This window comes from Colias croceus, chromosome 24, assembly GCF_905220415.1.
Source record: "Colias croceus chromosome 24, ilColCroc2.1".
Classification (NCBI taxonomy): Eukaryota; Metazoa; Arthropoda; class Insecta; order Lepidoptera; family Pieridae; genus Colias; species Colias croceus.
In genome coordinates this window covers 512173-527076 of record NC_059560.1, presented here as the reverse complement: position 1 = coordinate 527076, position 14904 = coordinate 512173, and the positions used below count along the sequence as shown (strand labels likewise).

Below are 14904 nucleotides of genomic sequence, written 5' to 3'. Positions count from 1 at the left end.
ACACAACCAATATGGAAAGTATAAACATTGTTTTTCATTATATGATTAATTAAGTATCTTTGACGAATTATAATTAGATTTTTCAGTGTAAAAAGGCCTGTTACTAATGTCAGTGTCCAGTGATATTATAAATCAAAGATTTAATATTAAAAAAAACAAGATAAACAAGCCTTTTTGATATATGTATATCATCAAGACTATAATGAAAGATTACGACAACAATTTGTAAGCAAATTATTTCATAGTCGAAGTCTAAAATATTTATTTTCAAGTTGTAATTAGAAAAAAATACATCTACATATCAAGTAGGTTTGTTTCAAGTCCTATATCTTAAATTTCAAAATAAAAAGGCGCTCATTTCACTATTTTCACTTACTTTTTTCTATGCGTGATTTATGTGTGTAAAATACAATTCCATTAAAGAAATAATATCAAGTACAACCATTTCTTAGCTCTACCAGCTGTACCTACTGCAAATACAACCTTGGCATCGTAACACGACGAAGTGGGCGTTATCCTATGACCTATCCTATCCTACTAATATTATAAATGCGAAAGTTTGTGAAAATGGATGTGTGTGTGTATGTTTGTTACTCTTTCACGCAAATACTACTGAACCGATTACAATGCAATTTAGCACACATATAGAGGGTAACTTTTATTAACATATAGCATAGATTATATCCCGGAAATCTCACAGGAACAGGAACTATGCGGGTTTTTCTTTTAAAACGCGGACAAAGCCGCGGGCGGAAAGCTAAAGAGAGCTATAAAGAAGGCCTGAAGTTGACCAGTCTTCGCCGTATTGCCGATAAAATCCTGTTGTTAATTCGTTCCGCAGTATTATAATTTTTCCATGACTATATTAGAACATTAGCTTAAGATATTTCATTAGATCGCTTCCGGTATGGTTTACGGTCATATGCACTAACGATACAATTATTATCTTTTCAATAAGTCAATTAATGTCACATTAACATGGTTAATTTGTTTACTTTTCCGGTTTTATTTTGACTATTTTGTTATTGTGTAGTTTTGAAAGTAATTGTGGTGAAAAAGTCTAAACGTAAACAACGATTTAAAAAACAATGCCATGCTTACACGTACTTAGAATTTCATTAAATGGAGAATGCATTTACATAGGCCTTGGGTATATACATGTACATATATACATGTATTCTCCGCATGAAAAAAGAATTACATTAACAAGGTTTTTCTTTACGAGCTCACATTTCTTATTATATTAGATGGATAGTAGAGTATCTCTGATAAAGTGTGTATGCATTTACTGAAAATTACTTTGGTACTTAGGGTGTTAAATGTCAATAAACAAACAAATGGTTCATAATTTCACTTCATTTCACAATATAAATGTAGATTATGAATTTATTTTATTGATAATTAAATAGGTATGTAGTAAAAAGTACCTATGAAATAAATCAAATTTTCTTTTTATCTGTACTTATAGTAATGTTGTTTAGGAGATACATCTAAAGTGCAGTGAGTTCGAGATTGTGTCCCTTCTATTTAAATTTTTAAATTATCCTATGCGTTTAATTCTCTTATATATAGTTATTCTCTTATAATATATAGGTATAAATATAAACTTTAACATTAGATTTTAATTCTGGATATCATATTGATTGATAATAGTTATAACCTGCAGATAATTGTCACTCTTTTCTGTAAGTATATAGATTCTATCAAGGTAAAACACTTTGTCATTGTGAAAACTACATTGTTTTTATGTATAAGTATAATAATAATCAATATAATTACAATATTTTTAATTGTCCAGTTTAAGCTGTCACGTATAATATAACTAGCTTACCGCCCGCGGCTTCGCCCGCTTTCTCTTAAACGATTTGAGATTTAAACTACCCTATCTCTCAAGTTGGATCGAACTGCACGTGGTGTGCGAATTTTATTATAATCGGTTTAGGAGTCCATTGAGGACAAACATTGTGACACGAGATTTATATATATTAAGATTTTCCATAATATTACCTGTCTCTATGGTATAATATTATAATAGTGAGATGAAACACGTAAATCACGGAGCGAAGTTCGCACCTGAGACTCGACTCACAAGGACAACTATTATAGTAACAAGAATATCTTGAACGAATAAAATAATATAAAAAAATGAACACCTTAAGGTTCAAAGCCTCTGTTTAATATTCAAAATCCAATTTTGTACAACTAGTTTTATAAAAGAAAAACTATGTTTCTGGTTTTTAATTCTTAGTTACAGTCATTAAGAATTTATTAATAACTAGCTGTGCCCCGCGGTTTCACCCGCATTACTCCGCTCTTGTTGGTCCAAACGTGATGATATATAGCCTTTTTTACCTTTCCGATGAATGGGCTATCTAACACCGAAGGAATTTTTCAAATCGGACCAGTAGTTCCTGAGATTAGCGGGTTCAAACAAATATTATAGTTATTTGTTGTCGGTTAGGCATCTTACATCTATCAATTTGCTGAAGTAATAAGTTCTACACTAACGAAAAGAGGAAAATATTAATACCATAATATTCTGGACAGTATAAAATATGTACTTAGGTACATACTAACTATTAGAACTTTCAAATAATAACATAGTATTTTAGCTCAAGAAGGTTTTAAGAAATTGTTACTATATCGTATTACCAAGAATATGTACTTTGTTTAGCACTGAAATTATGTACCTATATGAATCACTTTTATACGTTGTAAAATTTCCCACCATAAGCATTAAGCATACCTTCTAGAAAATTCGTTGACGGAGGATCCAAACAAGAAAACAACTTCAGAAAATAACAGTCTATATTTCAAGGATCTGGATATCCCGATATTTGTGAGACATCTAATAACGTCGTTATTTCGCGCCAAAACCTGTTCCTTGACGTAAAGCCTGCGTCATACGGTCAACATACAAACAAATATAATTTGATACATACAATTTTACACTTTTTGTAGTAGGTCTGTCGCCTTAGACTCAGTGGTAAGCGATTTTGTATCGAGCGTCAGAGATTTTCAGAGACACCATAATTGAATTCGACTGAATTCGCCTTTTCAAATGCTTTTTATTTTGTTTGCTTTTTATTTGAATTTCTCCCAACTTAAAGTTAATTATTAATGTAATTTTTATAGCTTTAGTTATGAAAGATAAAAGATGCCCCTGGTTTTATTCATAGCAGATACTAATTGTAAAATATTGTGAAACAATATATATTTACAGGATGCGACTACGAAACAAAGCGAGCCAGGGACTATACTTCCTGATCTAAATGTTACTGATATTATTGAAGAATTTCAACCATAAAGACCAATGTTGAAAATGGTCTGACATTTTTGCACAATCAAAAGTAGGTATTTGCAATTTCCGCCTTGTCTTTTGGATTTTTATTTTTATTTTTCCTATTATGTACGTACTAAGTTGTGAAGGCAAAAATATAATAGTGCATACAAGAGAAATTACGCCCGCTTTCTCTTAAACGATTTGAGATTTAAACTACCCTATCTCTCAAGTTGGATCGAACTGCACGTGGTGTGCGAATTTTATTATAATCGGTTTAGGAGTCCATTGAGGACAAACATTGTGACACGAGATTTATATATATTAAGATTTTCCATAATATTACCTGTCTCTATGGTATAATATTATAATAGTGAGATGAAACACGTAAATCACGGAGCGAAGTTCGCACCTGAGACTCGACTCACAAGGACAACTATTATAGTAACAAGAATATCTTGAACGAATAAAATAATATAAAAAAATGAACACCTTAAGGTTCAAAGCCTCTGTTTAATATTCAAAATCCAATTTTGTACAACTAGTTTTATAAAAGAAAAACTATGTTTCTGGTTTTTAATTCTTAGTTACAGTCATTAAGAATTTATTAATAACTAGCTGTGCCCCGCGGTTTCACCCGCATTACTCCGCTCTTGTTGGTCCAAACGTGATGATATATAGCCTTTTTTACCTTTCCGATGAATGGGCTATCTAACACCGAAGGAATTTTTCAAATCGGACCAGTAGTTCCTGAGATTAGCGGGTTCAAACAAATATTATAGTTATTTGTTGTCGGTTAGGCATCTTACATCTATCAATTTGCTGAAGTAATAAGTTCTACACTAACGAAAAGAGGAAAATATTAATACCATAATATTCTGGACAGTATAAAATATGTACTTAGGTACATACTAACTATTAGAACTTTCAAATAATAACATAGTATTTTAGCTCAAGAAGGTTTTAAGAAATTGTTACTATATCGTATTACCAAGAATATGTACTTTGTTTTACACTGAAATTATGTACCTATATGAATCACTTTTATACGTTGTAAATTTTCCCACCATAAGCATTAAGCATACCTTCTAGAAAATTCGTTGACGGAGGATCCAAACAAGAAAACAACTTCAGAAAATAACAGTCTATATTTCAAGGATCTGGATATCCCGATATTTGTGAGACATCTAATAACGTCGTTATTTCGCGCCAAAACCTGTTCCTTGACGTAAAGCCTGCGTCATACGGTCAACATACAAACAAATATAATTTGATACATACAATTTTACACTTTTTGTAGTAGGTCTGTCGCCTTAGACTCAGTGGTAAGCGATTTTGTATCGAGCGTCAGAGATTTTCAGAGACACCATAATTGAATTCGACTGAATTCGCCTTTTCAAATGCTTTTTATTTTGTTTGCTTTTTATTTGAATTTCTCCCAACTTAAAGTTAATTATTAATGTAATTTTTATAGCTTTAGTTATGAAAGATAAAAGATGCCCCTGGTTTTATTCATAGCAGATACTAATTGTAAAATATTGTGAAACAATATATATTTACAGGATGCGACTACGAAACAAAGCGAGCCAGGGACTATACTTCCTGATCTAAATGTTACTGATATTATTGAAGAATTTCAACCATAAAGACCAATGTTGAAAATGGTCTGACATTTTTGCACAATCAAAAGTAGGTATTTGCAATTTCCGCCTTGTCTTTTGGATTTTTATTTTTATTTTTCCTATTATGTACGTACTAAGTTGTGAAGGCAAAAATATAATAGTGCATACAAGAGAAATTACATCATTATCATCATCTGAGGCTCTACAGCCGCGAGTGGGCCTTGGCCTGGTCCAGTATTTTCTTCCAGATCAGAAGAGAAATTACAGCGATCTTATATCATTAACATTATGTTATTAATTTAATAAGCGTTTTAAATCGAACCTACCACTTGCGCTAGAATTAGAGCCATAACCACTGCGCCATAGATAGCATCAAATGAGTATACAATCCCAACTATTTATTTATTTACTACATACACTCTCATGTAAAAATTCGCATTTTGTTTTTTTTTTCATCTGCATTTATTATCGTCCATGTTTTATGTATATAAATAATCTTGTATATAAATAATTTTTATTTATAGAAAATACCTAATGGACCTATTGAGGTAGGTATTGAAATTGAGGATATTTTTAGTATCTAGCTCTATCTAAGCTAAAATAAGATAGAGCCATATACCCAAATATCAAACTGAAACGAAGGCTAGTTGAAATAGCAGAAAGGATTAACTTTTCTCTCTTTAGTTGAAATAGATAAAAGCATGCTGCATGCAAGCTTTTCTCTCCTTTTAGTTTTTTTTTTTTTCGATTAAACCCAAAGGCAAGCCAGGTTAATTAATCTGTAATTTTTCTCAATTGCAATGTATCCGGCAACGTCTAAACTTGATATTTATAACAAAGCTTCCCATAACCATTTTAAATTATATTACGATGATACACATTAAAGAATGTCAACGACCTTTCTGTTAATCATTTTATGAAACAACGGTTTTGGACCGCAGTTTGTTATACAAATGCTTGACCACAATAAAAATAAACTAGAGTTTTCGAAATAACTTATATAACTGATATGTATCAGTTTGAATGAAATCTTGTAAGTTACACGTAATCAGAAGAAAGTGTAAAACATTCGGCTTTACTATAAAAATATGTTGCTTTGTAGAAACTAGAAAGACCGTTGTATTATAATCCAGTCAAATTAAACCTTACATTACATTATTATTATTACTACAGTTAGTTTAATACTATAGTAAGTATTACAAAAACTAGATTAGTTATATTTGTTGCAATTTAGTAAAACCACAGACTAATAATAATATCCTACGTATACGTAAAACTAAAGTAAATCAAGTGAATCTATCTATATATATAAAACTCAAAGGTGACTGATATAGTGATCTATCAACGCACAGCCCAAACCACTGGACGTATCGGGCTGAAATTTGGCATGCAGGTAGATGTTAGGATGTAGGCATCCGCTTAGAAAGGATATCCCGAAATTCTTGCGGGAACTGGGAAAAACGGGGATGCACGTACAAAGTCGTGGGCGGAAGCTAGTCATACATAAAATCTAGAACTATAATATGCACGACGGATTATTTCCACGAAATGCAACGCAACATACATTATTTTTTTATTTGCCCTGATCCCGACATAACTTAAAAATTAATACCGATATTTTTTTTAGTTAATTTAATCTCTATTAAAATAAAATAAATTGTGCAGATAATTCAGAATTAGAAAATAACTTCACACGCTATAATAAATCAGTATACCTATGCACCTATTAATCAACGCCATCTATTTTCTACTACGCAAAACTAGCGCTTTCAATTCTTTTACAACAGCGAAATTGATTTAATGAAAGTGTATATTATATGTATAATTAATTCATGTCAGATGGTTTTTGGAGCAATTTTTGTAACGGTGCAGTTTATAAGATTAGCATATAAGGCGATTTATCACAGGCGAAGCGGGAGGAGTAACTATTAGGTACATAGTATTTTGTAGCATACATGCCATATTCATTTCGATCTTCGTATTAGCATTTTCAATAACCAGGGACCAAATCGACTTGAAATATGAAATTTTATTCAAGAACAACTATCATTAGCGTTTCGTTTTAACAAAATATTGTAATGAATTTTTTTTTCTCCGTCATGTCATACGGAAGATTTCTTAAGTCAATGCCTTGACTCAGAGGGCAGAGTCCAATGAAAACAAGTTATTTGACAGCCTCCGAGGCTTCTTATTGAGGAAACTTCAAAAAGATTTTTGGAGAAGGCTGTTTGAAATTGGAAATAATAAATCTTAGGTGCGTAGAGAGCAGGAAGCTTTTTTTAGGTGTTTGTCATTTTGAATTTACTAACGCACGTTAATAACAATCAATATGGATAAAATAACATTATTAATTATTATTATCTTTACAAGTGTGTTCAGTGTCTTGAATAAACCTTTCTGTAATAACTACATTTTGAACATATTTCTAATCAACATTTTTTTATTCAAATATTTCAAAACACAGGTAGCTTTAATTTTTTACACTACATTCTGCACGCCTAGGTGATTTGATCGCTAATTAAAAATTTCCGTTGCTTCTGCTGTGGAAACTACCCGACGCAATAATATACCTTCATAAAAACATTTTTTTTTGCAAATGCATAACAATGTCGTACCTAAACGGCTGACCTTAGGAATACACAATATTTTCTGGAAGTGAGTCAACATAGTAAATAGCAAAAAAAAAATGGAATAGTTAAGTAATTTACTACTGATTTTAAAGCTTAGCGTGACAAGGAAAACAGGGATTAAATTTTATAAATGTATATAAGATTTATGTCAAAATTTTAGCAAAAACTCAACTACCCAATTATACCTTACGCGTCTCAAATATTACAAATAATTTCCGACATCCGTACGACATATGGGTATTTAATCGTAGAGGAAATAAAAGGTGAACGACAGGTCAAGTGTGTCGAAAGCAGACTTTTTGGCATTTATTTATATGGCATTATTGCAGATCCAAAATAATCACTGGGTACATCGTATCGCACCCGTAAGTCTAAAATGGTAATATCTTATACAATAGGCCTTGGCCCTTGATCAGCACATAAGCAATGACGGAGTAAAAGGGAAGTTCCACGTGAGTTCCACCCTATTGGAATACTTTATTGATTTTATATTCTATTTTAAATTCAATTTTAAATCTTCATTGATGCACAACCAAATTGTTTTGTAGAAGTTAGAATTTAATGTAGGTTAATAAATATGTACAACAAACAATTTAACTTATTCTTTATCTATATATCTAAAAATGAAACCCGTTTTCCTTGGTCACGGCATCACGCGTGAACGGGTGGACTGATTTCGATAATTCTTTTTTTATTATATTCCTTGAAGTACGAAGATTGTTCTTATGTAGAGAAAACGTAAATATGTACCACGGGCAAAGCCGGGGCGGACCGCGAGTTCATAATATATTTTGAAGTGTTAGTGTAAACCACAGGTGTAAACTATACGTAGGTATGTAGTCCCTACGTACATTCACTTATTTATTTTGATTTATTATGGTAGCTATGTCGACATAGGAAACCTTTCATATTTATGTAAATAACTATTAATTATTTCCTACTATTCTCATATACGTACATGCTTTATTAAATATATAAAAAAACTAGCTGCTCCGCGCGGTCTCACCCCCGTGGCTCCACTCCTGTTGCCCGTAGCGTGATGAAATATAGCCTATAACCTTCCTCTTTAAATGGGCTATCTAACACCGAAAGAATTTTTCAAATCGGACCAGTAGTTCCCGAGATTAGTGCGTTCAAACAAACAAACAAACAAATAAACAAACTCTTCAGCTTTATAATATTAGTATATTATAGATTGAATAATTAAAGTTTTATACAGCGCCATCTGGTAATATATGCAAATATTAAATAGCATTAGCATAAAATGAGCAGCAAGTAGTGTCAATTAACAAATATAGATGGCGCTGATATCAATTTCGACGGTATCCGATGGATGGCGCTTATTTCAAAATCAAATTGCGAACTAAAACCTTGCGAATAATAAAAGTATCGATAGCTTTGTATGAAAAGAAAATAAATTCAACAAGGTTGAAAACCGCGTACACGACGCACTATAAAGTGGGTTGGTGATGGGCGTGTGTCTGCACGCGAAAGTAGCTCTTACGTCACATGTAACATATGAAGATCAACATCTCATAACACCTTGCATCATATCAAATATCGGTTATGGCCTTATATACATATTTATTTATTGAATCTCAAGCCGACTTCATACGACTTTTGAACAATCATAGTTTTGTTAATAGTAAGTTTGCTCTATATTTATTACTAGCTGTGCCCCGCGGTTTCACCCTTCTTTTAGTCTTCCTCAATAAATGGGCTATCTAAAACCGAAAGAATTTTTCAAATCGGATCAGTAGCTCCTGAGATTAGCGCGTTCAAACAAACAAACAAACTCTTCAGCTTTATAATATTAGTATAGATAGAGCAACTTTAACATAATAATATTTACAGATACCCATAATATTATATTATCTGTGCTAAACTTTGCTAAACGAAATTTCCTTGGCTTTCTTTTTTGACCTATAAGATAGATACTATTAGTGAAATAAAAAAACAATTCAGGTTTTTAACACTGTTTATGAAATGAATGAATGAAAAAAATCTCATGTTCATTGTTTTTAAATGTTTATTTTTTAATATCCTCACCCTGTCGTCCAGCTGAACATTTGCCGCAATCTGTCCGATCGCACATGATTCGGAGCTGCCATATCTGAAAATATAAAAATTTAAATTAAATATAGGTATAAATATATAGAAAGGACTGGTGTTTAAGCGACCTAGTAGATATTATGCTGAGCTAAGTGTTTTCAATAGACATTATTATTTACTTAATTAATTACAGATAATTTGTCATTTATTGAAATACACAATAAATAAAGAGCAAAAATTAGAAAGAGGGATTACAATCCCAGACAAATATTTGCTGTTAACCTATTTTATGTGATTTAGTCTGGGTTTTTACCATGTCACCGATTAATTAAACGTAGCTGTATACTAAGCCTAATATACTACAATGATGTACATATTTTTATGTAATTCTCCTTGGCTACGTGTGTTAAGTGTAGAATTAAATGTTTAAGACATAGCTCTTTATATAGCTTCCTTATTGGCTCTACTAAAAGCCATAGGCGACAACGCATTATGCTTTACAAGTAGACAAACTTTCATGGCTTATTTTTAAAGTCTAAGATTAAGATTAACTTTATTTAACACTTTAATACTTTAATAGTTATACTGTGGTTATAAAAATAACTATTTTATTAGATATTAGCTTAGAACTACTAACATTTACAAGTTTAACAAAACGTAAAATTTAATTCTCTGATCTCATCGTGTAATAAATTAAAAACACTCAAGTGTAATTTGTTTTATTTACCACAACTATTACATCTTCTACATAACAAATGCTTATTAATGTAATTACACAAAATTATATTTTTTAATTATTTAACCGGAAAATACTGTCATATAATAGCTTATTTTCTGACTAATAATATTACTTATGTAGGTACTAACAGGTTCCACCTTTGACGCAAAGATATTTTTTAATTCTTAGGATAAAGGATTCTATTTATCAGAACTGATAATGGGTGAAGCCAGGGCGAATGCCTAGTGTTTCATTTAAACTATAATTATTAATTTATCATTTAATAAGGAAAAACAAAACAACAATAGAATAAGGTCATCTTTGTTTAGAAAACACATTTTTTGCATTCACAGCACGAGTAGCAAATGGTCTTATTATGCACACTGTGTTGTTGTGCATTGTGTTTTTATCTACCTTTAAGAATATCTAGAAATATTTACATTAAAAGGGATGATTTGAATGGAAAATATTTTACATAAAAATAACTACGTTAAAAACAACCGACTTCAAAAACGGAAAAGTAAAAAATAAAAAAGATTTGATATTATTGCGTTTATTATTTAGCTCAGCTTCGCCTGTCTTGTCTAAAACTTAACAAATTATACACTTAAACCGTCCTCTTGAACCACTGTTATTAACTATTTAAAAAACCGCATCAAAATACAAGTCTAGTTCTAAAGATCTATACATAGAGAGTAAAGACGGATAGATAGAGAGCGGTAAGCGACTTTGTTTTATACTATTTAGTGATTAAGGATACGGGCATCATCAGGTTACATTCTTTAAGGTACAAGTCCGAGACGGGCCGCAGACCGCAAACTGCAACAGCAAACTGCAAGCGACACCACTTGTTTCTATGAACATCTATGAAATTGATTCTAAGCGCGGCGACACTGCTGCCTGCAGCCGCAACGCGCAGCGATTCATAGATGTTCATAGAAACAAGTGGTGTCGCTTGCAGTTTGCTGTTGGTAGAGCTAGCAAACAAGTAAGGCCACTGATCTTAAGTGGTAATCCATTAAAACTAACAACACTGGTGATGTTTGTACTTTACCGGCCTTTTAACGACATTAAGAATCTTAAGAATAGAGCCTTCTTTTTTGAAGGTCGTAATTGTTTAGGAATACCGCAGGTCGTTCCAAAGCTTCACCATATACTTACGTATGAACCTTGCTAAATGTAGTAGTAGCATGTAGTATATTGTAGCTTTCTTTCTTTCGGTAGAAAAATATATATCTCTACTCATACTAATATTATAGAGCTGTAGAGTTTATTAAGTTATTGCACAGCTTCTATCGGAACTATATCGAGAAAGAAGGAAAGAGTGTATGTACCTCACGTGGCGAAAAGACGATTAATCATCGTCTTTGCTCGCCACGATGCTCAGTCCTCTCTCGACCGCTCTCCGTGTGTGACGTACTAATGCAAACAGAAAATGATCCCGTGCTCGATAATTAACTGTGCAAACACCACCAAAAAAGTTGAAGGTGTCAATAAAAATATTTCCTTTCACCTGTAAGTACTTTTTGCACTAAAATATCTGTTATTACTTATAAAACAATTTATTTTTGTGCTCCGTATTAATTTAATGTAAACGGTAACGGAATGATGCTACTTTTCCATTACGGTTTTAATTTTACACGCCAGACTGGACATGCATTAAAAACCAGCAATGAAAATAAAACATTCCAAACTGTCGAAACGCGGTAAAGGTTGATTTCTCATTTTTCTGTCAAAAGTAAGCATATAGAGTTGTACGCCACGATTTTCAATGTCGATTTCTTAGTCGATTCAAATCGATACCTATTGAAAACAGAAAAATGATAATTATTTTTTAATCCTATAATATTATTGTAAGGTATATCGATGGTTTAAGATTATATTATTGTTAGGTATATCGATGGCTTAAAATATATTTACTATATACATACTGCAAATTTGTTTCAGTTTTCCGAAAGATTCTCTTGAAGTCGTCTTCGAAAGAACTTTTTTAATATTCAATTGCAAGATTTGATCCGAACATACATAAATACACACATGCATATACATACATACAATTTAGGTTAATGAAAAGCTTGTAAAATTATCATACATTTTTATTCTCATTATTCTGTCAAGGTCAAAATCGATTCCCAATTCGATTTCATAAAATGTTTTAACTACCTACTTAGTTTCTATTTATTAGGAGTCAATTATTTTGACGTTGTGAACATCACTAAAAGACTCGCGTGACGTCAAAATACCTACGCAAAATGTTACACGGTCGGTTCTCATATAAATCGACGAACTATTTCCTTCTATATCGATATAGTTCTGTGGGACCGAATATAGAAATTCCGTAACGAAAAACCTCACGCTCCCCACTCCGACGGGCGGAGGTGTGGCTTGAAGGCATAGCATGCAATAGCTTTACCGCGGCAGTCCCCGAGTGCCACACGTCGTTTTTTTTTTTGTTCGAACGGGTTAATCTCAGGAACAACAGATTTGGTTTGAGTATTGATAATCACTATTAGATAGTCCATTTATAGATGAAGGCTATAGATCATCACGCTTAGACCAACAGGAGCGGAGCAATGCGGGTAAAACCGCGGGGCACAATTTATAACAATATAGAAGGTACATTAAGCTAATTATGTATTGATTTAATACTCCAACATAATGACTCTATTAGGGGTTTTCCGCGGAAACAAAGGTTGTAATAATTATTAAAATCTAGCTGCGCCGCGCGGTTTCACCCGCGTGGCTCCACTCCTGTTGGTCTTAGCGTGATGTTATATAGAGCTATCTTACACCGAAAGAATTTTTTAAATCGGACCAGTAGTTCCTGAGATTGGCGCATTCAAACAAACAAAATTATATTAGTATAGATGTGTATATATATATTATGTATATTATTTTGCGGTTAGACGATCTCTTCTAGGATATTATACTTTTGGAAATAAGTCAAGTAGATAAATTATTGGAAATAACATGGGAACACGAAGTATTTTCAATTTACGTAAAGAAAATTCTAGCTGTACCTACCAAAAAATTTATAGTTTTTATATTATCCGTGCTTATACTAGAGCTTTTCGATACCGATACCGATATGGTATACTTACTGATATATATATATATCAATTTTCACAGGAAAATTCAGATACTTAACCATAAGTTATACAGATCCTTCTTACATTATTGTCTTTTATTTAAATCAATATGAAATTACCAAGTACACACATAAAAATAAGGAAGGGAAAACCACGAGTAATTTGTTTATGTCAGAATATTATGACCTACTGTTGGACCAGTTTTCGATTTACGAGACCTCGTCAAAATTAACTACATGAGGTCGATTTAAGGCAAACCGCTAGCCAATGGTCATCTGCTTTTATAGGGCTGTCACTACACAGTTTATACATAATTAAAATTTAATAAAAATACATTGTCCATTAGTGCCAATTAAGGCCAATTACGATTTTACTTTTTATATATTAGAACGAATAATATCCAGCAATATAATTTGTGTTGAATTTATTTCTATATTGAAAGGTATTAATTATATGTTGTATCAAATTTACATTATTAAATATTAAATTAACTTCATTACATTGTATTAGGAAAAAACTGTGACGTAAACGTAATTTTTTTGGATGTATTTCATTTCATTTGATGCAACATGAGATAAATTTTTGAATTATGTAATTACCACGTTTATTCAAATATAAAGAATTACATAAATAAATAAATTTGAATTGATAATTATATTACAATTCACAATATGGTAATGGTCATTATAAATCTAGATCAGTAATATAATGAGCAGTAATCATGAAAAAAACGTTAACTTACATTTTTGCTAGTTTCATACGTTTAGTAAAAACGCTGTTAACTTGTTAGCTGTAAAAAAATTTAGACTAGCACTCAAAGAATTAAGTACTTATAATAAAATAAAAATTAAGTAGACCAAAATATTACTAATTTTTGCATAGTATCTGTAACTTAGTCTAATATTAGTATTTTCTGTAGGATTTTGTTTTTGACAACCCTATTAATTAAACCCCATTATTTTTTAAATATATCCTTTATTTTATTTCTTTTTTGCGCTATCCTTATTCTTCTCACATTTCCTTTCCTACCAGGTTGCCTGGCAGAGATTGCTGTGTAGCAATAAGGTCGCCTATTGTGCAAAATTTTTGTACCTCATTAATTTGTACCACATTTCCTACATTGTTTTGTACAATGAATAATTATTTATTTATTTATAACACATAAATAAATAAATAAAATAATTACCAGCCGTTTACCCCGGCTCTACCCGGGTCGACCGCGGGCCCACGGGGTAAAAATTTGATTTCAATATATATTATGTGACTCAATAATTAAATCTTATGAATGCATTTTAAAAATCTTAAATTCAAAACTCAAACTCAAACATTCATTTATTCAATTAGACTACTATTTAGTAGCACTTTCGAATCGTCATTACATAATTTTTAACATTTACCACCGATTCGGAAAGCAGTATCCGTGGAGAAGAATCGGCAAGAAACTCCATAGTTGCTCTTTTAAAATCATGTCAATATTACATAATATGTAACTTAAATCTAACTACATAATATA

At 31.6% G+C, this 14904-nt stretch overlaps 1 protein-coding gene across 1 annotated transcript in view; it reads right to left on the bottom strand.

Moving 5' to 3' along the window:
* Positions 1–14904, bottom strand: part of LOC123702855 (ABC transporter G family member 23) — an 84617-nt gene that overhangs the window by 58098 nt on the left and 11615 nt on the right. Inside the window, exon 2 of the mRNA XM_045650677.1 lies at positions 9582–9645. Coding sequence (XP_045506633.1) covers positions 9582–9643 — 62 coding nt within the window. The 5' untranslated portion in view covers positions 9644–9645. The remainder of the gene's footprint in view (positions 1–9581; positions 9646–14904) is intronic.